At 40.7% G+C, this 17,909-nt stretch overlaps 1 protein-coding gene across 1 annotated transcript in view; it reads left to right on the top strand.

The window, feature by feature from the left end:
* LOC124776178 (molybdenum cofactor biosynthesis protein 1-like) overlaps positions 1-17,909 on the top strand; it is a 65,188-nt gene that overhangs the window by 37,689 nt on the left and 9,590 nt on the right. Inside the window, exons 5-6 of the mRNA XM_047251013.1 lie at positions 4,034-4,179; positions 12,889-12,974. Of these exons, the coding sequence (XP_047106969.1) occupies positions 4,034-4,179; positions 12,889-12,974 (232 nt within the window). The remainder of the gene's footprint in view (positions 1-4,033; positions 4,180-12,888; positions 12,975-17,909) is intronic.

Here is a 17,909-nt window from a genome sequence, read left to right as displayed (position 1 = left end):
GTTGCTCATGTCGGCACCAATGACTCCTGCCGTCTGGGTTCAGAGGTCATCCTCAGTTCGTACAGGCGGTTAGCGGAGTTGTTGAAGGCGGAAAGCCTCGCGGGGTGGAATCTGAGCTAGCTATTTGTAGTATCATTCCCAGAACCGATAGTGGTGGTCCTCTGATTTGGAGCCGAGTGGAAGGCTTGAACCAGGGACTCAGACGATTCTGCGGAGATCTGGGGTGCAAATTTCTCGACCTCCGCTATCGGGTGGCGAAATGTAGGGTCCCCCTGAATAGGTCACGCGTGCACTACATGCAGGAAGCGGCTACAAGGGTAGCAGAGTATATGTGGAGTGCACATGTGGGTTTTTAGGTTAGAGAATTTCCTCCCTAGGCCCGACAAGACACCTCCTGAGATGCGGCAAGGTAGGAGTAGACAAAATGCAACAGGGAATAACAATACTAATGTGCTAATAGTAAACTGCAGGAGCGTCTATAGAAAGGTCCCAGAACTGCTCTCATTAATAAGCGGTCACAATGCCCACAGGGACAGAAAGTTGGCTGAAACCAGATGTAAACAGTATGAAATTCCGAACTCAGATTGGAATGTATACCGGAGAGACAGGCTGGACAGTGAAGGAGGAGGCATGTTTAAAGTGATAAGAAGTGCAATAGTATCGAAGGAAATTGACGGAGATCCAAAATGTGAAATAATTTGGGTGAAGGTCACGGTTAAAGCAGGCTCAGACATGGTAATTGGATGTCTCTATAGGGCCCCTGGCTCAGCAGCTGTTGTGGCTGAGCACCTGAAGGATAATTTGGAAAATATTTCGAGTAGATTTTCCCAACATGTTATAGTTCTGGGTGGAAATTTTAATTTGCCGGATATAGACTGGGAGACTCAAACTTTCATAACGGGTGGCAGGGACAAAGAATCCAGTGAAATTTTTTAAGAGCTTTATCTGAAAACTACCTTGAGCAGTTAAACAGAGAACCGACTCATGGCGATAACATATTAGACCTTCTAGTGACAAACAGACCCGAACTATTTGAAACAGTTAACGCAGAACAGGGAATCAGTGATCATAAAGCGGTTACTGCATCGATGATTTCAGCCGTAAATAGAAATATTAAAAAAGGTACGAAGATTTTTCTGGTTAGCAAAAGTGACAAAAATCAGATTTCAGAGTACCTGATGGCTCAACACAAAAGTTTTGTTTTAAGTACAGATGGTGTAGAGGATCAGTGGACAAAGTTCAAAACCATCGTACAATATGCGTTAGATGAGTATGTGCCAAGCAAGATCGTAAGAGATGGAAAGAAGCCAGCGTGGTACAACAACCGAGTTAGAAAACTGCTGCGGAAGCAAAGGGAACTTCACAGCAAACATAAACATAGCCAACACCTTGCAGACAAACAAAAATTACGCGAAGCGAAATGTAATGTGAGGAGGGCCATGCGAGAGGCGTTAAATGAATTCGAAAGTAAAGTTCTATGTACTGACTTGGCAGAAAATCCTAAGAAATTTTGCTCTTATGTCAAAGCGGTAGGTGGATCAAAACAAAATGTCCAGACACTCTGTGACCAAAAAGGTACTGAAACAGAGGATGATGGACTAAAGGCCGAAATACTAAATGTCTTTTTCCAAAGCTGTTTCACAGAGGAAGACTGCACTGTAGTTCCTTCTCTAGATTGTCGCACAGATGAAAAAATGGTAGATATTGAAATAGATGACCGAGGGATAGATAAACAATTAAAATCACTCAAAAGAGGAAAGGCCGCTGGACCTGATGGGATACCAGTTCAATTTTACACAGACTATGTGAAGGAACTTGCCCCCATTCTTGCAGCAGTGTACCGTAGGTCTCTACAAGAGCGTAGCGTTCCAAAGAATTGGAAAAGGGCACAGGTCATCCCTGTTTTCAAGAAGGGACGTCGAACAGATGTGCAGAACTATAGACCTATATCTCTTACTTCGATCAGTTGTAGAATTTTAGAACATGTATTATGTTCGAGTATTATGACTTTTCTGTAAACTAGAAATCTACTCTGTAGGAATCAGCATGGGTTTCGAAAAAGACGATCATGTGAAACCCAGCTCGCGTTATTCGTCCACGAGACTCAGAGGGCCATAGACACGGGTTCCCACGTAGATGCTGTGTTTCTTGACTTCCGCAAGGCGTTCGATACAGTTCCCCGCAATCGTTTAATGACCAAAGTAAGAGCATATGGACTATCAGACCAATTATGTGATTGGATTGAAGAGTTGCTAGTTAACAGAACGCAGCATGTCATTCTCAATGGAGAGAAGTCTTCCGAAGTAAGAGTGATTTCAGGTGTGCTGCAGGGGAGTGTCGTAGGACCGTTGCTACTCACAATATACATAAATGACCTTGTGAATGACATCGGAAGTTCAGTGAGGCTTTTTGCGGATGATGCTGTGGTATATCGAGAGGTTGCAACAATGGAAAATTGTACTGATATGCAGGATGATCTGCACCGAATTGATGCATGGTGCAGGGAATGGCAATTGAATCTCAATGTAGACAAGTGTAATGTGCTGCGAATACATAGAAAGAAAGATCCCATATCATTTAGCTACAATATAGCAGGTCAGCAATTGGAAGCAGTTAATTCCATAAATTATCTGGGAGTATGCATTAGGAGTGATTTAAAATGGAATGATCATATAAAGTTGATCGTCGGTAAATCAGATGTCAGACTGAGATTCATTGAAAGAATCCTAAGGAAATGCAATCCGAAAACAAAGGAATTAGGTTACAGTACACTTGTTCGCCCACTGTTTGAATACTGCTCAGCAGTGTGGGGTCCGTATCAGATAGGGTTGATAGAAGAGATAGGGAAGATCCAACAGAGAGCAGCATGCTTCGTTATAGGATCATTTAGTAATCATGAAAGCATTACGGAGATGTTAGATAAACTGCAGTGGAAGACTCTGCGGGAGAGACGCTCAGTAGCTCGGTATGGGCTTTTGTTGAAGTTTCGAGAACATACCTTCCCCGAGGAGTCAAGCAGTATATTGCTCCCTCCTACGTATATCTCGCGAAGAGACCATGAGGATAAAATGAGAGAGATTAGAGCCCGCACAGAGGCATACTGACAATTCTTCTTTCCATGAACAATACGAGACTGGAATAGAAGGGAGAACCAATAGAGGTACTCAAGGTACCCTACACCGTCAGGTGGCTTGAGGAGTATGGATGTAGATGTAGATGTAGACCAAAAAATGATTTTCTTGTAATGAAGACACTAAAGTGGGGGTCAGTCATGCTGTTATTGCTTTTAATGATGGCAACATTGGTAGCGTGAAAGTGCTACAACATATGGGAATTAATTCTGGAGCAAACTGCATCAGAGAATTTGAATGGATGGACAAGGTTTGCACTGGTAAAGCAGAGTATGCAGCACAGTTGGCCACTACGGAGTCCAGAAAGAAGAAAACAAGAAAAAACTTAAAAAAGATCAAGAGGATGATATACAGTATGGTGCAGGGTGCTTCTGAGTGACTAAAAATAAAATGTTAAGCATATATTGAGTTACAGTCTATTAAAACTTTAAAAACTCTTCCTGAAAATTTACATTTTCTCTTGCATTTTTCCCTAAATCTCAGAAACTACTTCGAGTAGCGAATTCAAATTTTCAGGGAGTAATAACATACGTATCCTGAGTCTTCTGAACTTAAAGAAGAACATAATGTTATGTATAAATAAAATGATTTAGAATAACATACAAAAAAGTACACAAAATTTTAACTGTGTAATTAAAAAATTGTATTTCCAAAAGCAGTGGCTGAAATGCAATTATTGTAAGACTCAGAACATATAGTTTAATGTCCTGTAAAAGTTTCTTGTCAATGGCTACAGTTGTTCCTGAAATACGGGGAAGTTAAGTCACTAAATTTAACATTGTCAGGATAGGGTGTTCAAACTCCCCTTAATGCACGTTTTCTCCTTCCTCCACTTGGTGAGCAACACATTTACAGTATTTTCACAACAGCAGTAGCTATTTTCTTACAATTTCTTTTTGCAGGCATACCATGTCCCGGGCTACAAGGGATGCGTAGGATTTATTACCTCAATGAGTGAACACTTCTGTGGCACATGCAACCATTTACGGATAACAGCTGATGGCAATTTGGAGGTGTGTCTCTTTGGGAATTCAGAGATATCTCTCAGGTGAGTGATGAAACATAGAATAATCATGTCCAAGTGAAAATTCATGCGAGGAAACCATAAAATTACTAGAAGACTGACAGACTGATCAGTATTTCACCTTCAGGAGGTGAAATTCCAAAACTTCTTATAGACACATTCGTTCCTCTTGTCCTCACATTAGTCGTGGAGTCCGAGTGACCTTTCAGACCTTCAGGAACTTATCCCTCTTTCCTATCTCATGAAGGAACTGATAGTTCCAAATGCTGAGTATAGAATAATACTTTCAAACTGTTTGCCATGCACATTAGGTATGTGGTTGGTATATGGAAGAGATAAACTGCAGTTAAATCCAGCAGGTATGAAATGAGTTATCTTTTCTTGAAGTTTTCAGCTTGCACCCTCCTCCCTCCCAAACCAGATACCTCTAACTAAATAATTTGTGAGTATATATAATTTGCCTCTGTCAACATCATGTTACACTAACCTATTTGTGAGATTAAATTAAAGGAAAGTAATCAGAACTGGAAATTATGTAAAGACATTTTTAGCTATGTCCCTAGGTTTTAATAAAGTTAACACAGTATTTCTGTCCATGTGATGGTAACTATGATTTGCCAGCCACCGTTGCCGAGCGGTTCTAGGCACTTCAGTCCAGAACCGCGCGACTGCTACGGTCGCAGGTTTGAATCCTGCCTTGGCTCAGATGTTAAGTCCCATAGTGCCCAGAGCCATTTGAACTGTGATTCATGATTATCAGAGTCTATATGTTCCAAATAAAAATTGGAACTTCATGTGTATAAATGTACAAATTATTAGACAATGGGACCAACAACTGACACTTTTAAATTGATGACTAGACTAAGAGATTAATAATAGGAAAAAAACTGCAAGATACTTGGCGATAAGTTTGTTTCAGGACAAGGTAAGGGGGGTAGGGGGTGGGAAGAATCAGCTCTCTCTTTGTGAGCATAACAGAAATCCTTTATCAACCGAAGGTAGAATAAGATATAAAAATACAGGGTCAAACAATTAATTTAAGTATCTTAGAAACCAAATGACTAATGAAATTGGAAGCTAAGAAAAGTAAGTTCGTAGTAAGTAGGGTGAAACACAGGGGGCTGCAACATATTGCCATTGTTGTTTGACTTGTCTATCAAAGAAAAAAGAAATGGATCAAAACAAAATAAAAGTGAGAATGGAAATGTATCAGAAGCAGATAGGAATAAGCAAGGAACATATTCTTTAATAAATAAAAAAAAACTGACATGTGAGGCAGATGTTCCTACAATTTTATGTTCAAAGCACAGCAGTCTGTGAAAGCAAAATATTTATGACATTGAAAAAAGAAAATCAGTGAGTGAAAAGTGTGTGTAGGTGAATTGTGGTGAAAGACTGGATATTGGAACTTCTGTTAGGCTGCCCAGTATTAGTTAACTTGGTAGTAAAGGAGCAAGTTTGCAAGGGCAGATAACTGTTTGACTACGTAAAATAGAGTGGGAGTATGGAAAAGCTAGTCCAAGATAGGATGAAAAAGATAACAGCAACTTAAAAAATGAATTGATAAGTTACCATAAACCCCATTCCGATCTAGTGAATGCAGTGGTTGACAATATCTTGTGACATTCGCCTATAAGGCTCAAACAATAATTGCTAAATAAAAATACAAAATGTTGACAAGACTGTATCTAAGCTGTCACTCTCTTTTGAAACAAGGGCGTTTAAACCAACAAACACGCAGGAAAGCAGGGACAACTCGCACACTAGAGAAGGATGGGCAGTATCATTGAAGGAGTGAGCATAAACCGTGTGGAATATGTGTGGTACAAGAAATGATAGTAAGAAAAAAAAAAGAAGAAGAGGAAAAATGTTGATCTGGAAACAAGGGAATAAAAATTTGCCACGTGAAGAGACAAAATGGTACTGTGCTGATGAGTGTGTACAAGTGGTGATATACAATATACATTGATAAAGGAACTCTGCATTGGGCCCAGAAGACCACGCAATGCTCTTCAAGAGATGTCCTCTACTATATATCTATGGAGAGTTAGGGGATCAGTACACAACTCTCCAGGCTGTTATCAACTTCCAGAAGTTGAAGACACTACTTCTCACTTGAGTAGCTCCTCAGCTGGAACTACAAGCAGAGTGTACCCTATTCCAGTCTGTCCACCGAGCAGAATTTCCCAGCTCTACAAGGAATTGAACCTGATCCCTTTCTATGGCACGCCTGTGGCATACGGACTGCATAGCTGTGGCAAGAGTCATAATATACACTTGTGAACAATTGAGTTATAACTATTCTGTTTATTGGGGAGAGAGTATGTATATTTCCAACGTGAATGAAATAGTTTAGTGTATCGTAACTGGAATGTATTCAGACCTCGTACTTGTTGTGTGAGAGCGCAGTGTCTTAGACACTTGTAGTGTTTGTCTTTGCATGAACTAACCGGTGAGCCTTACTTTCTAGTATTTTTAATTATATATCATTACTGGTGCCTCTGGCACTTATGTGTTGCAATAGCAATAGCTTGCAATAGCAAACATTGAGTCAACCATGGTTTTTGGATTAGAAGTAGAGGTCAGCTGGGTTGACAGTGGGAATAGAGTGATGGGAAGTGGACAATAAGCAGTTATATCGAAGGGTGCATTATTTGATATGTTAAGGTTAATTACAAAACGTGGATTGGAGAATTTTTCACGTTGAGCAGAAGTAAGTTTACAGGACCAGATGTCAAATTACACATGATCAGTGTGAATCCCTATAGTCAGCATGAACACTGGCACACAGAATAATTTATAGGTAGTCTTGCTGTATATAAAAAATCAGATTTGTGCTGAACTGTCATGAACAAACTGTCACTTCTCTGGAATAAATAGACTCTGATTTGTTAATTACATCTGTGTAAATGAAAAATATAGGAAAACATAGATTGCTGCTTACTGTAAAGGAGACATGTTACATTGTAGACAAGCACAATTAAAGAGGCACTTACATAAAGCTTTCAGCCACAGCCTTCATCAGCAAAAGAGATACAGAGAAACACACACATTCATACACACAGGCAAGCACATGTCACACACATATGACTGTCAACTCCAGCAGCTTGCCCCTAGCTGCTGGACTTGGCAGCTTTTTTTTTTCTCTGTGTGTGTGTGCGTGCATGCGTGCACGCGCGGTAGGCTTGCTTGTGTGTTGTGCCTGTGTGCAACTTTGTTTTCTTTACGGTAAATAGTGATCTATCTTTCCCTGCACTGTTGATATTCCTACCTGGAATTTCCATTGTTTAATATGTAAATATTTAAAGAAGGACACAGTTACATATATTCTGTCACTTGAAGACTAATACATGAAGTCAGTGGACATTATTTTTTATTGCAGAGGATCTTTGTCACCACTAATTATTAATTTTGTGTTCCAGTTAATTAGACATGCTTTCATCCTTTCCTGGATGTGCTCTTTTTGTTAAATCTTCCTTCAAAAGATCTGATTTACTTCAAATTAATAAACCTGAGTATTCTGAAAAAGGAGGTGCAGCTTACAGCTGCAGTGTGACAGTTGATCACAGGGTGATTTTATCACTGCCATATCGTGGGTACCCATGGCTCGAGACAATTATTCTATAAGGGTGTGTAGTCATTGGGCTTTCTTGTACCACAGTGTCAAAGGTGTACTGTAAGCAGATTTATTCAAGGAAAATACTACCACAGTCAGCAGAGTGAACTGCTACGGGCAACAGGATATCATTGACAGGGGTTACCACTGACTAGCATGGCTTTAGCAGCGAACAGGTGGGCCACAATGTAGCAAATGACTCACCAACTCAGTGACAGTCAATAAACAGTAACCATTCATGCCACTGGGAACTGTCACCTCTTTGTGGGATACAAACATGCAATCTGCACACTGCTCGTCACACTTACAAAGATTAGCATTGGTTCGGAACAGCACCAGGGGATGCTCGAAGCATGCAGGAAGGTCGTCTGTCTGATGATTTGCGGTACATATTGCCAAGGTGGCAGGGAGCAAAATAAGGAGTGATCAAAAAAACTTCCATTTGAAGGCTGCATAGTTCAGATCAGTATGCCACACACACACACACACACACACACACACACACACACACACACACACACACACATATCCATCCGCACATATACCCTGCTTGTGTCTGTATATGTGCGGATGGATATATGTGTCTGTGTGTGTGTGTGCGAGTGTATACCTGTCCTTTTTCCCCCCTAAGGTAAATCTTTCCACTCCCAGGATTGGAATGACTCCTTACCCTCTCCCTTAAAACCCACATCCTTTCGTCTTTCCCTCTCCTTCCCTCTTTCCTGATGAAGCAACTGTGGGTTGCGAAAGCTTGAATTTTGTGTGTGTGTTTGTTTGTGTATCTATCAACATACCAACGCTTTCGTTTGGTAAGTTACATCATCTTTGTTTTTAGATATATTTTTCCCATTTGGAATGTTTCCCTGTATTATATTATATATCAGTGCTTTCCTCTCCCACTACTATCCTGCAGACCTTGTCCACAAACAGATCTCCAAAGCAATACATTCCTCCCCACCCAACAACAATGTTACTACCCCCAGACCACACAGAAGCATCCCCCTTGTCACCCAATATTATCCTGGCCTCGAATACATCAACTAATTACTCCGCCACGGATATGAATTTCTCAAGTCAAGCCCTGAAATGAGATCATCCCTTGACAATATTCTCCCCACACCACCCAGAGTTGCCTTTTGCCGACCCCCTAACCTCCGTAACATCCTTGTCAAACCCTACAATATTCCCAGACCACCTTCTCTACCCAGCCGTTCCTACCCCTGTAACCGACCACGATGCAAAACCTGCCCCATGCATCCCCCCACAACCAACTACTCCAGCCCCGCTACTGGTAAAACATACACAACTCAAGGCAGGGCCACATGTGAGACAACACGACATTTATCAACTGACATGCCTGCACTGCACAGCCTTTTTCATTGGTATGACGACAACTAAACTGGCTGAGCGCATGAATGGGCACAGACGAACTGTCCGCCTAGGAGATGTCCAATACCCAGTAGCGGAGCATGCTCTGCAGCATAATTCTAGGGACCTAGGAACCTGCTACACCATATGTGCCATTTGGCTTCTCCCGCCCAACACCAGTACCTCGGAACTGCGGAGATGGGAACTTGCACTCCAACACATCCTTTCATCCCGCCATCCCCCTGGACTGAACCTACGTTAACCAACCTCACTCCCATTTACTCTTTAGTCTTCTCCTCTTTCCCTTTCCTCTTTAGCCATTCATGCATCTTTTCATCCTACATAGTTGCGTTTATCTTTATACTATGTGCCTCTTTACTTCTGTATTCATCCTCCTTGGTTTGAAGCTGGCACAGTAATTACAGTAGAATATCTTTGGCTTCCCTCTGACATCCATGCCTCCATCTTTGCTACCCTCCCTGTTTACCTTTCCCCTGTTGCTTCATAACCTGGGTTGTGAATAACTGAATCCACTTTCCCTTCTTCCCCTTTTTTCCCCTCTCTCCTCCCTGATGAAGGAACGAAGTTCCGAAAGCTAGGATATGTCAATTTTCTGTTCTGTTTTGTGTATCTATCGGCTGTACTGAGCTGAGGTAAGTACTGGTCAGGCCCTCTATCTCTTTGTTAGTATTTGTTTCGTATATATAAACACACACACACACAGACAGGGTGATGCGTATTAACATTTAAAAACCTCCAAAGCACTGTAGATGACCCTGAGACAAGTAATTTAATACAAGACACATGGGATCACAAATGTTGGATACGATACAAATGTTGGGAAATGTGTCAAAAGCGAATGACAAATGTCACCAGATGATGTACCTTGCCATGCTTGCAGTGGTTGAGCCTCTCGGTCTGTCACACTTGATCATCCCAACCCAAGTCAAGTATTCATATCATTGTGGCTACGGACACACGTGTGCGACTTTAGTGATGGTGTTCAGGATTTGAGTCTTGCATCTGGCAGGCAGTATTTTTTCATTGTGTTAAACAATTATGTATTTATATTGAAGTTTATTATTTTATTTACCGGTCTTGCAGTTTCCTTGATTTCTTGCAAAGTACAGTACAATGAAAACCTACCATATTGCATAACAAGTAGATGAGTATAAACTTCAGAATAGCATCATCACCATTAAATGACCTATGTTTTCTTTACTAACTAATGTCTGTAAACAAAAAGAGAAGGGACAGAAGCAAAAAACACAAAATCAGAACTGCTTTTGCTTGATTACAGCAGGGACAATAATTTTGTAACATCTACATTTACAACAGATCATATTTACAAAATGTTTTCGAAATTTGCTCTGTTTGCTCAAATGAAAGTATTGCACTGCTCAATCATTCCTTTACACTCAACCCCAACTGCTGCACATGCTGTGGGGTATGTCATCTGGTTACGTCATACGTTCAGTGTTTCTCACCAATTTTTGGGGTATTTTGAAATGTACAAAAAGGCAAATGCAGAAAGTTATCACATTTTGCTGCACATTACCTCCATCACAGAAAAATAAAGTATACAAATCTTCTCAGATTTGCCACTGAATAATTTTGTGCAAGCCTCACAATATTTCACCAACACAACTGTTCATCATCTTCAGGTAGTGGTGGGTCCTGTCATCACTGCTGCAAGATGTGGCTGGTGATATTCGCACAGCAGAATTGAAATTTGTCAGGCTAGAAGCAGGAGTACGAATGTGTGGACAGGCACTCCCAGTTGGATGGAAATTCCATTCATAGTAGCCTTCTGCTTATGTGTTGTGGGCAATGACTGCACTTCTGGACACTCGTGTGGTTAAAAGCTGAATTAACTCTCTGCAAGGTGCTGCATCAGGTCATACATCGGAGGATCTGGTTTCTACTGTTTTAATTTCATGGCAGTCAGTGCTGGATTCTGGGCAGTGCTTAGTCAAAATTCCATATTCCTGTTGGTAAGATTGCCCATCGTATGGATACATGCCTCATTCTTAAAAACACAATCCTAGAGTGATGATGCTGAGGATAAAATTTCAGTCCTCTTGGGAAACGTGTGGTGCCCTGTATTCAGGCAGTGCTCTGCTACCACTAATTTACTGGGTGGCATTTTTGTCAGCGCTGTTGAACGCAGTGTTCTTGCACAATGTGAGGTGTCTGCCCTATATAAGATTTCCCATAATGGCATCAGATCTTATATATGATCTGTGTTTTCTAAGGTCAAGATTGTCTTTAACTGAACACAAACAATTCCTTAGTTTTGCTGGTAGACGAAAAACACACTTGATTCTGTTTCTCTTAGCGATTCTTCCTATTTTTGAAAACATGCCACTGAAATATGGCAAAAAAGCCATTTGCAGTGCTTGTCTAAGTATCTTCATTTACATCCCTACACTGAACTTGCTTTGCTCAGAACACATTTCAAATCTGTTTACAAGAATAAACATTCTGCTGGAACACTGTTCTTAGGTGTTACAGTTCACCAGGCAGACTGTCGGTATCTGAGATCACGTGTGCTCTATGTGCCAGGGACTGTAAGACACTACCACATTGTGCAGGGTGACGGCAACTTTTGGACCGCAAATATAACTCTGCGTGTATCAGTTTTCAGTAGAGACTATGCCCCAGTGTTCTGTCAGCTTTTCTTCTAACCGTGACATCCAGGAATGGTAAGCTGCTATCTTTTTGTACTTCCACAGTGAACTGAATATTCAGATGGAGCGAGTGCAAATGCTGCAGGAACATAGGTAGTGTCTGTATTATGTGGGCCACACCACAAATGTCTCTTCAGCATTCTGCCAGAAGGAGGAATGTTGGATATTTACTAAGGGAAATAGAGGATCTCCCATGGGAACACTGTCCACTTGATCAAAGTAGTTGGTGTTACATAAGAAATAGGATGAGGTATGCACATGTTTAAACAGCACCACAATTTCTTTCTCAAACTTGCTGCTAATAACCTCTAATGAGGGCTGCAGGGGCACTTTTGTAAGTAATGATATAACATTTGAGCTAACTAAAAGATCTGAAAGTTCTAGTTTAAGCATCTTCAGGTATTCTATGAAATCCTCCGAATTCTAAATATGATGGTCATAGTCATCCACATGATAAATTTCAAAGCTGTCACGTGGAAATTGCCAGTTGCATCTTGCAGCAGTGATGGTGGAAATCACCACCACCTGAAGATGCCAAAACGTTGTGTCACTGAAATATTGAGGGAGGGACTTGCATAATGTTATCTGGTGGGGAACCCAAAGTGTTTTTGCAACAGATCTATCAGGCAAGCCTGAAAATTCACATATACTCCAAGCAGTAAGTACCTGTTGTAAAATGGTCACATTAGTGAGCTTGGCAATTAATTAACAGTTTATCAATAAATTTGGCTTCATTTTGCAAGAAATTGTGCTGTGTTCCACTACTCCCTCTTCAACAAAACTAATGTCACTTTCTGCTCCACCTCTTCAGCCCGAGATCTTATGTATACTCTTGAGCATTTGTGTAAGATACCTGTTTATTTATAAAAATAAAAGTAACTTCTATCATGACTTTCCCATTTTGTCCAGTGGGTTTGTTATCCTGCTGTTGCCTACTGCAGACTACAAGATTACTGTTGAAGATATTTGCAAAGTTTTTCTTCCTTTTTAGTGTACCAACATTTCACTGTGTGGTAATTGCCTGGTACTGTTTAACGGGTGTTTTAACTTTTGTTTCAGAGATGCAATACAAAGCAAATGCAGTGAGGATGACTTGCTTGCCATGATTGGGGCAGCAGTGAGAAGAAAGAAGAAACAACATGCAGGTAAGATACATCACAGCAAATGTAACTCTATAGATAGAAAGAAAATTTCTGCTTAACAAGTCATAGCAAACATAAGAGCAAAATAGAATGAAAAACAACAGTGATAGAACCTGTGTTTTTTGTGTAAAATTGGATTTAATTTTTTATTTAGTATTCATTCTGATTAATGCCCATTGGTCAACAGTACATTTCAGCCCTAGAATTTGGTTCTGCAAGGTCCACCAGATAACCATATATGGCTGTTGTAACTCCTTTATTGGACTTCAGAAGTTTTCCAGCAACAAATCTTTTTTTCTTTCTTTCTTTCTTTCTTTCTTTTTTTTTTCTTTTTTAAAAAAAAGCTAAAATGCAGAAAACATCATAAAGGAAACACTCACAGAAAAGCATCAGTGTCCTTGAAACAATGGAAACTCCAGTAGGAATATCAACAATGTTGGAAAAGACAGATTACTACTTACTGATGAAGGCTGTGGCTGAAAGCTTTATGTAAGTGTCTTTTAATTCTGCCCATCTGCAGCCTAAGGTATCTTCTTTATGGTAAGTAACAGGCTGTCTTTTCCTTCATTATGCATTAGTGTTCTTTGTTTTTATTGCTGTTTAGCAAGCATTGTGTGGTATATAAGGGATGCGAATAGCGTCAGATGTTGAATCATCACTCTGGAGGATATGAAGGTGCTGCATACTGGTGTGAGACAGCATTATCTGATGAGAGTTTGAAAGAAACCTCATTGTGGATGTCCATTTGGTCGCCTGGTTAAACCTTGCAACATCTGTATTTTTGGAGTATTTGGATCTGACAGTGGCCTGATGTTGGAAAGTAAGGGCATACTCATCATCAATGTTCCAGTTGACTACATCAGACCACTACAAGGGAGCATCACTGTGTAGTGTACTGAGTACATTGTAACCTGTTCATGTCTGTGATTGCCATCTGAGAACAAGTACAGTAAACTCTCGTGCAGCTACACTTTTGGCTAGTTAGATTGACACTTGACAAGTTTTAATTTGCGTGCACCTGGAGCCAAGTATTTGCTGGTGTTTTTTGGCAATCTACTGCTAATCAGTGCACTGGTGCATGTCAAAAGTCCAAGTATCGTCAATTCGTGCGTGTGTTGGTTGAAGCTCTAGTGTGTTTCTTATTCGTATTGCATGGTTTCATGCCACTGCCATCTATTGGAACTCCTTGTAAGTACAGTACATACAGTATTGTTCTATGCAGCGCAACATAGCCCTGTCGAAACCGACAATTAGAGTGCGCCGCCTAACACTTTCCACTTGTTGTCGGTACATCAAAGCTGAGTGTTTAACAGTGAACGTACAACACCCTGTTGTGTTGCCACATGGGCTTGGGTAGAACAGAGGAAATGGCATAGATGTATTGAATGCTTTCATTTGATGGCTGCCACAGCCTGGTTTCAAAAGTCAAAAGTTTGTCTAGTGCATCTCGAGTGTTGTCAAGTTGTGCATTTGTGTGTTTCTGATTTGAGGTTTTGTGCTCCCACTATGTGCCTTAAAGTGTCCAGAGATAAAAGGGGCCAAAAACCATAAAGGACTCAGTCGAGTGTCTGTAAAAAGAACACTGAACGTGACTATGGGCATGAAACATAAAACGAATGTGATCTTGTTGGAAAATGAGCTTCACTCTTTGCAGAGAATTGATGCTGGTGAGCCACCCACAGAAGTGGCTGCAGAGTAGGAGTACAATTACTGATCGGAAGACAAATCGATCAGGAATTGAAAAATTTTGTTCCATCCAAACATTGGGCAGCGCAGTGAAATCTTGAAAAACAATGAGAAAAGGTGCACATCCTCAGTTAGAAGAGGCATTATTTTTGTGGCACGAATAAATAAGAGCCAAAGGTGTGTCAGTTTCAGGTCCTCTACTTTGTCAAAATGAGCTGATGAGCTGATTGAAGGAAAGGAGCAAGAATTCCTCGGAAGTAATGGCCGGCAGGATCGTTTCAAGAAGCGGCATGGCATCCATGAAATTGCCATCAGTGCCAAATCATTATCTGGGGATGAAGCTGCTATGCTGATTTTAAGAAGAAACTGCACACAATCATTGACAAAGGATGTTATACTGGCAATCAACTTTACAAATGTGATGAAACTGGGTTGAATTACAAAATCCTGCTAACGAAAACCCTTGCCTCTAAAGAAGAAGAAATGGCTTCCGGATCCAAAAAAATCAAAGATATATTTACTGTCCTTGCTTGCAGTAATGCCACTGGCAATCATAAACTGTGTCTTACTTTAATTGGCAAATCCAAAACACCAAGAGCATTTAGACACCAACCAACCAGCTTTGCCACTGAGGTACACGAATCAGTCTTAAGGCATGTATGAACAGTGCCATCTTCAGAGAGTGGTTCCAGGCAGAGTTTGTTCCAGCTGTAGTAAATTACATGGCAGGAAATGGACTTCCTTGAAAAGCGCTACTTCTTGTGGACAATGCTCCTTCTCACCCAGGTGATCTGCAAGATGGGGATATCAAAGTTGTATTTCTCCCACAAAATGTCACATCTCTATGTCAACCGATGGACCAAGGTATTCTTGAGGCGATGGAAAAACATTACAGACGCAAGATGCTGGAATACTTAATAGACGTGATTGATGCTGCAGATGATTTTGTGGAAGCTCTTAAAAAATCGATGTTTTAAGTGTCATTCATTGATTGCTGAAGCTTGGAGTCTAATTCCTCCACTTCCTCTTGTTAGGTCTTGGAAAAAACTCTTAGATCGTAAGGCAACCTAAGTGGTGGGAAGGAGGAGGCAACACCGAAACTCAAGCTGACATAATTTTGGTGAATTTACTGGAGAAGCTGGTTGTAAAGACACACACTTCGGAGACATTGAAGAGTGGATGGAAAATGGCATTTTTTCATGTGACTGAGGATAAAATCGTCCAAATTGTGACTGATCATAAAGCGTCAGAAGACTATGTTTCTGATGATGAATCAGAGAAAAATATTCCTCACACATTCTGTTACAAAGTGATCCAAACTGCCCTGGAGTACATCAGCCAACAGAAGGAGACGATTTATCCTGAAATAGTTTGATTTCAACATTGGAGATGTATTGTTGCAGCAATAGTTTCTCAAGCAAAAAAACAAAAACAAAAAAAAAATTTGTGACTTCGTTACCAAAAAATAAACTCTAATGAAGCATCCTAGAACTTCTATGTCCATAACTTAAAAAGTTTTTTTTTTTTACTTTTCTTGAAAGTTCCTCTAGACAGACTTTTTGTTCCTTTGAGTAATCTCTAGATTTGTTTCATAATTTTGTTCAGTAGTTTATTTTTTATTAAAAAGAGTAGGTAATAAAATTAAAACTCCTGTTTTTTTCCTGCTGCCAAATAAGGGAGACTTTTTCTGTAAGAATGCAAAATAAACGAGCTTTGTTATACAGCATTTAAAAACTTTGAGTTTTCAATCACAGTTTGGTGCCTTTTTAACACGTCAACACCATTTTTTCAGTAAAAAAGTGCAGGGTTAATTGCAACCGTATCAGTAACGTTTTACATACCCTACGCACGTGTTACGATCGTATTTCACAATATTGACGCAATTTGGAGTGTTCACATATGAAAACAGGGGGACTTTGATTTATCTGAAATTTTCGTTATCAGAACCGGCCACCGTCCCAATCATTTCGGATAAACAGGAGTTCACTGTAACAGACTCCTTGCAACATGCTGTGTCATGCAGCTAGGAGCAGCCAGACTATGGAATTGCCGTCCTGCGCATAGGCTGCCATTAACACCCAAGCAAATGACTGCATGTGAAGTGGTACCATGATCGAGAAGTACGGACTGCTAATGAATGGCATCACATTATGTTCACTAATGAGTCCCAGTCCTGCACTGCTCCAAATGACTATCGTGGAGAAGTTTGACAGTGACCCGGGGAGATGGGGAGAGGTCCCATTCTTCCACATTTTGGGGGGGGGGGGTCACAAAGGAGTCCCATGGTGTGGGGAGCCATTGGGTATGACTTCAGGTCACGGCTTGTAATGGCCGAGGGAACTCTGATGGTACAGCAGTGTGTAATAGTATTGTGGTGCTATTTTTCAACAGGCCAGTGCTTGTCCACATGTAGTATGTGTCTCTTTAAATTGTCTGCGTGATGTTGATATACTCCTGTGGCCAGCAAAATCCCCATATCTGTCCCCGATAGAACATTATGGGACCAACATGGACGTCAACTCCATCCCACTGCCTGTATCCATGATTGCAATGTCCAGTTACAACAGTTGTGGATCACCTTTCTCAGGAGGGTATGCAGCAGCTTTACGACATCCTCCCGCACTGTCCAGGCCAGACAGGGTGCATTGCTGTATTGATAAGTGGGCTCAAACTGATAAGCTCTGTGTAAATTTGACTCTGTTTTGTTGTTGTTGTTGTTGTGGTCTTCAGTCCTGAGACTGGTTTGATGCAGCTCTCCATGCTACTCTATCCTGTGCAAGCTTTTTCATCTCCCAGTACCTACTGCAACCTACATCCTTCTGAATCTGCTTAGTGTATTCATCTCTTGGTCTCCCTCTACGATTTTTACCCTCCACGCTGCCCTCCAATACTAAATTGGTGATCCCTTGATGCCTCAGAACATGTCCTACCAACCGATCCCTTCTTCTGGTCAAGTTGTGCCACAAACTTCTCTTCTCCCCAATCCTATTCAATACTTCCTCATTAGTTACGTGATCTACCCATCTAATCTTCAGCATTCTTCTGTAGCACCACATTTCGAAAGCTTCTATTCTCTTCTTGTCCAAACTATTTATCGTCCATGTTTCACTTCCATACATGGCTACACTCCATACGAATACTTTCAGAAATGACTTCCTGACACTTAAATCAATACTGGATGTTAACAAATTTCTCTTCTTCAGAAACGCTTTCCTTGCCATTGCCAGCCTACATTTTATATCCTCTCTACTT

Source organism: Schistocerca piceifrons, chromosome 2 (genome assembly GCF_021461385.2).
Source record: "Schistocerca piceifrons isolate TAMUIC-IGC-003096 chromosome 2, iqSchPice1.1, whole genome shotgun sequence".
Lineage (NCBI taxonomy): Eukaryota > Metazoa > Arthropoda > Insecta > Orthoptera > Acrididae > Schistocerca > Schistocerca piceifrons.
This window is presented reverse-complemented; position numbering and strand designations above follow the sequence as displayed.